The sequence below is a fragment of the Quercus suber genome, unplaced genomic scaffold, assembly GCF_002906115.3.
Source record: "Quercus suber isolate HL8 unplaced genomic scaffold, Cork oak 2.0 scaffold_328, whole genome shotgun sequence".
Classification (NCBI taxonomy): Eukaryota; Viridiplantae; Streptophyta; class Magnoliopsida; order Fagales; family Fagaceae; genus Quercus; species Quercus suber.
In genome coordinates this window covers 241,494-250,704 of record NW_027069781.1, presented here as the reverse complement: position 1 = coordinate 250,704, position 9,211 = coordinate 241,494, and the positions used below count along the sequence as shown (strand labels likewise).

The window sequence follows — 9,211 nt, the reverse complement described above, 5'->3', positions numbered from 1 at the left end:
TAAACTAAATAACTGAACATGAATTTGAAGTTCCAGGAATGGTAAATCTTTTCGTTTGTCATGACTCATTGACCTTTGTCTTGGATACTAATATTAGCAACTTCTTCATCTGTCGTGATTTGAAGCGTCTAAAGTTGCTCTAAGAATTTCGAGTCCATCTTGACAGCCTAAGCATGTATAAACACTCCTAGCCCTAAGGAACTCTCTTGGGCAAACCAAGACAAGAAAGAGAGACTCCTAAGTCCTAACCTAACGAGAGGAGAGCTAATAAGTTTGGGTTTGGACAATGTATTGGTAGAAATTATAAGTATTATTTATAATTCATAAATTCCCATGTTTCCTTCACATAGTGTCATCACCAACTACTTTATTTGGAAAGTTCATTATATCCACTACTATATGTTAAAATATGGGCGTTTATTGCTAAAAATAGATTCAAGTTGCTTAGATCCATATATCTGAAGTGCAGTCACCACCAGGATATCTCATCTCATGGGCCAGGGAAGGACCATCGGGTTCAGTAGCAAAATCCACGAAAAAATTCGGGTTTATTTTCAGACCACCTTTCTCTGTATCAACATCAATCTGCAACATGTGAGATCCTTTCTCCAGAAGATCAGGATAAAATTGACGATCCCATGTACTGAAGAGTGAGTTGGTGACATATAGTCTCTTCCCATCTAAACTTAATTGGATCATTTGAGGCCCCCCTCTTAACTGATTTCCCTGAAAGGAAAATATGAAGTGAACAACATATTAAATTAAGGGAACTACATGGAGCAAAAGTACTGTCTTAGTTTGAGTGATTAAATAGTTTGTGCCAGACCAATGCACATAACCACATAAACATCTGGTGTACACTAACATGAAAAACATATTAAATTAAGGGAACTACATGGAGCAAAAGTACTGGCTTAGTGTGAGTGATTAGCCCGTTTAGTAAAAGATTTCTAGTAACATTGTTTAAGTACCGTGGAAATACGTGTGGGTTAAAAAGTATTGTGGAACACTAACATGTCACATCAGAGATAGGAAGATACTCAAATAGTATTATTTTTCTACAGCCTATCAAACGAATGGTCTAGGTGTCTAACTGAACTAGGCATATACCTATATGGGATAAAGGCACTCGAGTGATGAATATATAACAGGTCACTTATACGTTGTCTAGCCACTCACATACAGTGTATAGTGTTAACACATCAAGGTTTAGGTGTATAGTGTTAACACATCAAGGTTTAGGTGGTCCGTATGCATCTATTACTAAATGATAATGATTGATGGTCACCAGATAATGAATAAAGCACTCAGTAGATTGATAATACATCTTTTTTTATAGAATCATGATGTAAATCAGAAGCAGAAAGAACCAAACAGATTATCTGATGCATCTCTGTGGGAAATACTTCTAGTGCAGGAACCGTTTTAACTGATATCTAAACTGCACATAAGCAGCATTCCCAACCAAGCCTATCTTGTTTAGGGAATTGTTACTAAAAGCACCCAATCAATCATCAATTAGGCAGCAATAAGCTATAGCTCAGAAAGAGTTTTAACTTTTACAATGGAGTTCACACAAACCTGGATCTCTGGAACATCAAATTGCCATGTTTTTCCATCTTCTCCCTCGGCCACTATTGGGCTTCCCTTTTGAATTAGTCCCCCAACCCAAACTTGGCCTCTCAATACAGGATTCTTAGGGTCCTCAATGTTATACTGCCTCACATCCCCATGCAGCCAGTTCACAAAGTACAGAAAACGATCATCAAGAGAGATCAGAAAATCAGTTATAAGCCCAGGCATTTCTGGAAGAATCCAATTTTGCACCTTCAATGGCTTCACTGATATTGCAATCTGCAAATATTGATCAATGCCTCAAATAAAAAGACAATACAGAGCAAATTACAAGGTGAACACAATATGGCACACTAACATACAGACATATATAAATATCTTATGTGCATACCTCATGGCTCCAAGAGCCATCTTGGGTCTGAAAAAATCTCACCATGTTACTTGTCAAGGCACAACCAACAAACCCTGTATCTTTCGAAGGATCATGCAGGAACCTTATCTGCAAAAGGGTTACATTGAGACAAAAATAGATCCAGACTTATTATGTTCTGATTAAAGAAAAAAAATATATAAATTAACAAATAATCATGTTGGCCATACTCTAGATGTAGGAAACCAGACTGTAGATTGTCTATGCACTCACCTCCAAAGGTAAGAGCCCTGTACTGCCAAGATCCAATGTTTGTTTCAGTTCACCACCTGGCCAGCTGTACACATGCAGATGCCTCCCATAAAGACCATCAGAAACATGCTGAAGGTTGAAACCTTTAGTGAAAGCAGCAGGGGCACCCCATGAGGAGCTTATCATTGTCTTGTGTTGTGGTTGGTACCAGAAATCATAGCCAAAAAGTGGACTGTGCCCTGGTTTCTCCCACCTGGTAGATGTGAAGGGAGCTTTAAGGTTACATCGTAATCAAATCTACAGTAAACATGCTCAATTTACAATGCCAGGAATTGAATCATGCTATTAACTGTCACCATCTCCGTGAATATTTATATAGATTTCCAATATTACTTGTGTATTGTCAATATTGTCTTTAAATTTGATATATTGTTTCCATTAATCAATATAACGAATTGCGCCAAAATTGGATACATAGATACATGATTTTTTAAAACAAGTTTGCTAACAGTAAAAGGTTAGATTTATTTGTATGTCTCAGAACAGTACCTTCCTTTGACATTAAACTCAGAATCAAGAAGAAGAAAGCCATTCCCTGCAGCATTTCCATCTTTATCACCAAGGCACGACACCAGTAAGTCTCCAGAAGCAAGGCAATGGGATGTGTGTGGATAAGCCAAACCAGTCTTCTGAACAATATCTTCAGGCTCAACAACTTTATGCAGTGATGGAGCCTTGGAATTGGTTTTTGTGTCAATCACATATATGCGACCAGATCTGAAAAGGCTTGACTTATTAAGGAATATATTACCAACAGTTAATGCACCTCTTCAAATGATGAACCATCAATACTAGTAATCATAGCTTCTGACAAAAAGAACAGAAATTACAAAAAGGCTACATTAGGACTCTTACGGAAATGGAGTCATTATAAAATGCTTCCTCAGCATTTTAAAGGCATATATCCATCATACAGCACCAATCCATTGGAAGTAGAAGAAAACACAAAAAAGTACAATACCAAACAATTTTCTTTCTTTCTTAGGAGGCGGGGTGTTAATAATTCTCAAAAGTTGAAAATATCACATTACATTAAACCATAAATTTGATCTTTTTGGTAGACACAAAAGACTTAAATAGGAAACAGATTATCTCGCGTGTGTTTCTTTTGTGGGGATATTCCAAAACATAAAATGCAACCAGTTATCACGTATCAAAAGTCAAACCCCCCTGCCCCCGGCGGCGGGCAAAAATAAATAATAATAAAGATGAAATATCAAACCTGAGCCATAATTTTCTAATGCACCTATACTGGTGAAGTTCAAGAGTTTGATACTGTTAGTGAAACTAAATTAAGGAACACTGGAGAACCAATAATAGGTTATTAAATAAAGAAATCATCGTGATATTACTATGAAGTCACTAGCATACACCTATTTAGCAATGGAATTACCATCTTATCAGATAGTGAGTTTACTTTTTTTTAATTTTTTTTAATATGAAATCAGTGAGCTGCAAACACCAGATCAAACCTAAGCACAAGTCAAGACAAGACATGCAGTTAGAATGCTTGCCTAACTACAAAGTCATTATCCATAATCTTATGTGTGTTTATATTTTCAAACACATCCACAACTACCACAGATAAAGTGGACTTCAGACTGTTGAATTGTGAGTTCAAAATGTAATAGTTCATAATTTAAGTAATATTTCAATAACAAGAACCACATCTACATTAATCAAACAATGCATGGGCACATGTATTTATGTATATACACATGAACCTACGTATGTATTTATGCATGCAAAGATTCACCGATGCTAAATAAAATTTACTCATACACTAGTGAAGGTAGGATCAGAAAGCGTCGATCTGCTGAGGGATCTCCATGGCAAGAGCTACATGTATTCCACCCTGAATGATGTAGTTCATCACCTAAATAAGGCACAGGCAGCCTGTGGATAACTTTTGAATAAGTAGGAGAGCTTGGATCTATGTCCACTGTAGCCAAGTAATCAGGCTTCTCTCTTCCTGTTCCTGTATATACAATTAACCATTATATTATAGGAGTAACTTACTACATTATGCCCAACTAAGACAAACAATCCAAAATGGTTCCGTAACAGCAGAAAAGCAATAAGCTATAGATAGAAAAACAGCTCAAATCAACTAGTCCACACATAGAAAAGGATTTTAAGTGGTAGAGTTTGGAGGCGAGGAACAAAAAGGAAAAAAGCCTAGGGCACAACACATATGTCTCAACTCTTCAAGGTAAAAAGCAACAATATATATTATGAAAATGGCAAAAACATATTAAGAAACTAATCTGGCCATATATAGCACTGCACAAAATAAATAATGAGATGCAAGAAACTGCTTCATTGAAATCCAAGAGTCAGCAGAACAGGAAAACAAAATCCTAAATTTTAAAATTTAGTTGAGGGCTGATTTTCAATAGGAATCATATGCTTTCAAAATTATCTTATAAAAATAAAAATAATAAAAATAATAATAACTAAAAATATAAATAATAAATAATTAAATAATAATAATAAAAATAATAAAAATAAATATGATTGTGTTAAGCATTCAAATTGAAGCAAGTCCTTATTTCACTCATTTAACCAGACAAGGAAAGCCTATTATTTTTTAAAAGGTGGGGCTTTTTTGGCATGCAATAACTATCTCATGCATCCAATATATATATCTCCATCAGACAATGTGTGGGCAGTGGGCAAGGTCGGCCTTCCACTAGGCCAATTAGGCCATTGCCAAAGGCCCCCAAGTGGGGCCCCAAAATTTTGGAAAAGTAGGGGCAGTAGAGACAAAAAAAGAAAAAATTTAATTTCAAATGAAACTCAAAAAATCCAGTACATCCTTGTGACCTTGTAATCAAAGAAAAAAATATTTTGGTACATCCTCATAAACATTGGTACCCCAAAAAATTCTTTGGTCTAAACAAAATAAATTTTCCCAAAACTAACATCCTTAACCTCTAGACAAACCAAAATTCAAAAAGATAAAATACAAATCCGGTCTAAAAAATTAACCACAAAACAATAACAAATCAAAAATCTCAAATCCCTAAAATTTACTCATATTACCATTTCTTATATATATTAGATGAAGCAATTAGTTCAACTGATAATAGGTTTGAACAATTTCAAATATATGAAGATATTTTTGGTTTTCTATTTAACTTCACAAAATTGAAATCACTAATAGTTTGCAAAAATACTGTCTTAATCTTGAATCTTTTCTCAAATATGATGTTTATTATAATATTGAAGGTTTTTTTAGATTTATTTTCAGAATTAAAAGTTTTTAAAAAACCTTTACAAATAAAAGAATATACTCCAATTGACATACTAAATTATATAAAAATGTTAGATTCATTTCCAAATACATGCATTGCTTATAGAATGTTACTAACAATACCGGTTACAATTGCTTCTACATAAAGAAAATTTTCAAAATCAAAATTAATAAAATCATATCTAAGATCGACAACATCCCAAGAAAGATTAAGTAGATTAACTATATTATCGATTAAAAATAATATGTTAAAAAAACTTGAATACAAAAATTTAATTAGCCAATTTGCATCTAAAATGGCAAGAAAAATAAATTTTAAATGAAATATATATTTTAAGATATAAATATTAATTTAATTAATACATGAATATAAAGAAGAGCCCATTTTAATTCTCCCCTTGGCCCCAAAATGTCTAAGGCCAACCCTGGCAGTGGGCTTATCCAATTAAGAAGGCTTCACTACCTCATCATGACTCCTGCATATACCTTCAATAAATCCTTCACTAACTTCAATTTCACTATGGAAAACTACATATTCAAAAAACAAAAATCTTCCTAAATTACAACTTTACTAAACATGAAACCATATTAACATAAGAATATGTTCATGTTTCGATCGGCCACAAACCATATCAGATTCTTTTTTTTCTTTTTTTTAAACAGACCCAAAAGAAAATTCAATAATAACTGCAAATTCCCTGCATATTTAATTCGAATTGCTATGAAAAAGAAAAGAAAAGAAAAAAAAGCAATAAAAATAAAAATTAGACGAGGATAGTGTATATATATATATATAGGTACCAGTGTAAACGCAAGTGACATAGATGAGAGCTTCTCTAGGACCAGACATGGCCTCCAGCGGAGTTGCGTACCCAGGTCCCCCCGTGTTGCAGCAAGCAGCGTGCCCATGATTCTCATTCCCCACCACTCCATGTTTGAACACACTCGCATCCGTAGCCATTTTTTTAAAATGACAAGCAAGAAGATGAAAGAAAAGAGTATTCAGAGTCGCGTGTAAAAAAGAATCTCTCTCTCTCTCTCTCTTATAATTGATGAGCTCGCTTTGTATTATTATATAATAAGGACTGGCCCACAGTGTCCTGACGTGTCACTTCTATATATCTAATATAGTATCTAATCGGGTTACCGTTTGGATCGCGTTGATGTGTTTTTCCTTCTTTTTTTTTTTTTTTATCGGTGCTTCTTACACAATTCATGGAACATAAACAGTACATTAACACAAAATTACAGTTTTTTCAGCAGTGAATAGTAATTCATAAATAATTTTTTTATTATTTTCAGTAATAAGTTTTTAATTTAAAAAAAAAAAAATAGTCTAGTGAAATTTATAAAAAAAAAATATTAGTACAATGAAAATAGCCAAATACCATATTTTTAGAAATTTTATATCAATTTACCACTTTTTTAATACTCGAGTTTCGTGAAATCGAGTTTTGAACAGTACTCGAGTTCTCTAAACTCGAATTCCTATTGAGTTTACCAGTGTGGCAGTGACTAAGTTGAAATTTTGCACATTCAAAAATGTCATCTGGAACTCGATGGTCATAAGCTCGATTTCTTTATTGATTAAACTCGAGTTCTTAGGACTCAAGGATTGTGTTATTTTACATACACAGTACTCGAGCTCCGTAAACGCGAGTCTGGCTCGAGCACTTAGTCCACCATACTCAAGTTCATTAAACACAAGTACGGCTCAATTACTTACTCCATCTTACTCAAGTTCATAGAACGCGAGTACAGATCGAGTATCTTGTTATATTTAGTGCACAGTACTCGATTTCTAGGAACTCGAGTACCTTTTAATGTAACTTCTGCATATCTTCCTCTAAAATGTAGCTGATGCAAAAATCAATTTTTCGCAAAACATCTTGCACCCACAAGCTTACAATAGTCCCTTGCGGTCTAACCCTCAACTAGACATCATGTGGGAAGCTAATCTGATTTGGAACTTTTGATCTACTCACTCTTCCGAAAATTTTAAAGCAGCTATAGACCATGTTCTTACTAGTAATCGTAATCCCAAGTTATTTGCAACACAAGTTTGGTCCATTTGGAATCACAGAAACCAAGCTCGATCCAATCAAACTTGCTTCCCCATTCTTCAACTTGCTTAACTAGACAAGACTAGATGTGTTGAGTTCTTGGAGTTAAAACTTGTGAAGATGAATCTTCAATCCCACGCTAGAGTTCTTTAGATTCCACCTCCACAAATATTTTCAAGATTAACTTTGACGGAGTGGTGTTTAAAGATACAAATAGGATCGAGATTACATAGTTATCTAGGATTCAAGTGGGCTTATTATTGCATTCATGGCTCAACAAATTCCTCAACTTCTATCTACTGCTGATGCAACAAGAACCTTTGAGTTTGCTTTGGAAATTGGTTTTAATCTAGATGTATTGGAAGGTAATTCTGAGATGGTCATACACGCACTTGTAGATGAAGCTCCATAATTGGCATTTTTGGGAACCTTATAGAGGATGCTAGAAAATTTTTTTTTTTTTCCAAATTCCTTTAGATGATTGAGTTTCTCTCATACTAAAAGAGAGGGCAATAGATTAGCTCATAATCTGGCCAAACATTCTATAAGTTTCCCTCCTACTCCTTCATATTTTTTAAGCTGATATAGTCAAGTTACCTTGAATAAAAGCTTATTATACTACCGCACACCTTTGATGCGATGGTCACTTCACAAATATAAGTGCTCGTGGGTGTGGGAGGTAAGTGCTAGTGTTCAAGTCTCCAAGAGGGAGTTTCACACACATATACACTTAGATTAAGCTATAGTAGAATTTTATCATGTATCAAAAAAAAAAAAGCTTATTGTCTTTCTTCTTAAAAAAATTATTAATTATCTAGTGCATCACAAATGTTAGTGACTAGTATAAACAATATTTAATCGTGTTTTAAATGTTTAATTAATTTTCTTTCTTATTGATTTGACTATCAAATCTAATGGGTAGTAAATAGCCTATAATAAGAACAAACAGTTTAATCATGGTAACTTATTGTAATATATTCAGTGACCTATTAAAGAAATTTAAAAGTAATTGTTGATAACATCTTTTATGGCAAGAGTTTTTTTTTTTTTTTTTTTTTTAAGATTTCGGTTTCGATATAAGAGAGGAAAAAAAATTTATTTTTTATTTATTAGGGGAAAAAAAACGAGTCAAGTTGGGCAATACCCTACCCAATATAGAAAATTTGGGTAAACAAGGATACCCACACTTAATGCCCAAATATCTTGACAGGTTGGGCTAGGTTAGGTACCCATTGTTTAATGGGTTTGGCCATCCATAACCGTATTACATATGTTAAAATGCAAAATCCACCTTTTAAATTTTATCAGAATTCATTTCAGTCCTCTAACTTTACTTTCAATTAATCTAATTCTCCAAATTTCTAATTTTATTCAATTAAGGTGTCTCCATCAACTTTTGTTAAATATTGTAATCAATAGCCCAAATTATAAATTTTTTTTCTTCAAAAAATTTTAATTAAAAGAATCCAATTAATGATTCAAAACAAAGAGAGCTTAATTGAATATAAACTTTGAAACTTAGAGAACTAAAATAAACAGAAACAAAATTAAAAAACTGAAATGAATTTTGATAAAACTTAGATAATAAATTTTACATTTTAGCCTTTTTATCTATTTTCTGCAATAAAAAAACTT

The 9,211-nt window shown here is 33.4% G+C and overlaps 1 protein-coding gene across 1 annotated transcript; it reads right to left on the bottom strand.

Annotated features, from left to right (window-relative positions):
- Positions 1–291: 291 nt before the first annotated feature.
- On the bottom strand, positions 292–6,566 carry LOC112004189 (selenium-binding protein 1). Its single transcript, XM_024036421.2, has 7 exons — positions 6,315–6,566; positions 4,040–4,235; positions 2,747–2,974; positions 2,219–2,450; positions 1,967–2,074; positions 1,582–1,854; positions 292–726 (listed from the first exon to the last, which is right to left on the bottom strand). Exons 1-7 carry the CDS (start codon positions 6,472–6,474, stop codon positions 445–447), a joined length of 1,479 nt encoding a protein of 492 aa, XP_023892189.1. The 5' UTR covers positions 6,475–6,566; the 3' UTR covers positions 292–444.
- Between the last annotated feature and the right edge of the window lie 2,645 nt (positions 6,567–9,211).

What these genes read in the sequence shown, in the direction of transcription:
- LOC112004189 (XM_024036421.2), bottom strand. Translation starts at nt 6,474, where the DNA reads ATGGCTACGGATGCGAGTGTGTTCAAACATGGAGTGGTGGGGAATGAG. An exon ending in CTGATCCTACCTTCACTAGT is followed by an intron (nt 2,975 to 4,039) that starts GTATGAGTAAAT and finishes AAGCCTTTTCAG; the next exon opens with ATCTGGTCGCATATATGTGA. An exon ending in GAGTTTAATGTCAAAGGAAG is followed by an intron (nt 2,451 to 2,746) that starts GTACTGTTCTGA and finishes CACATCTACCAG; the next exon opens with GTGGGAGAAACCAGGGCACA.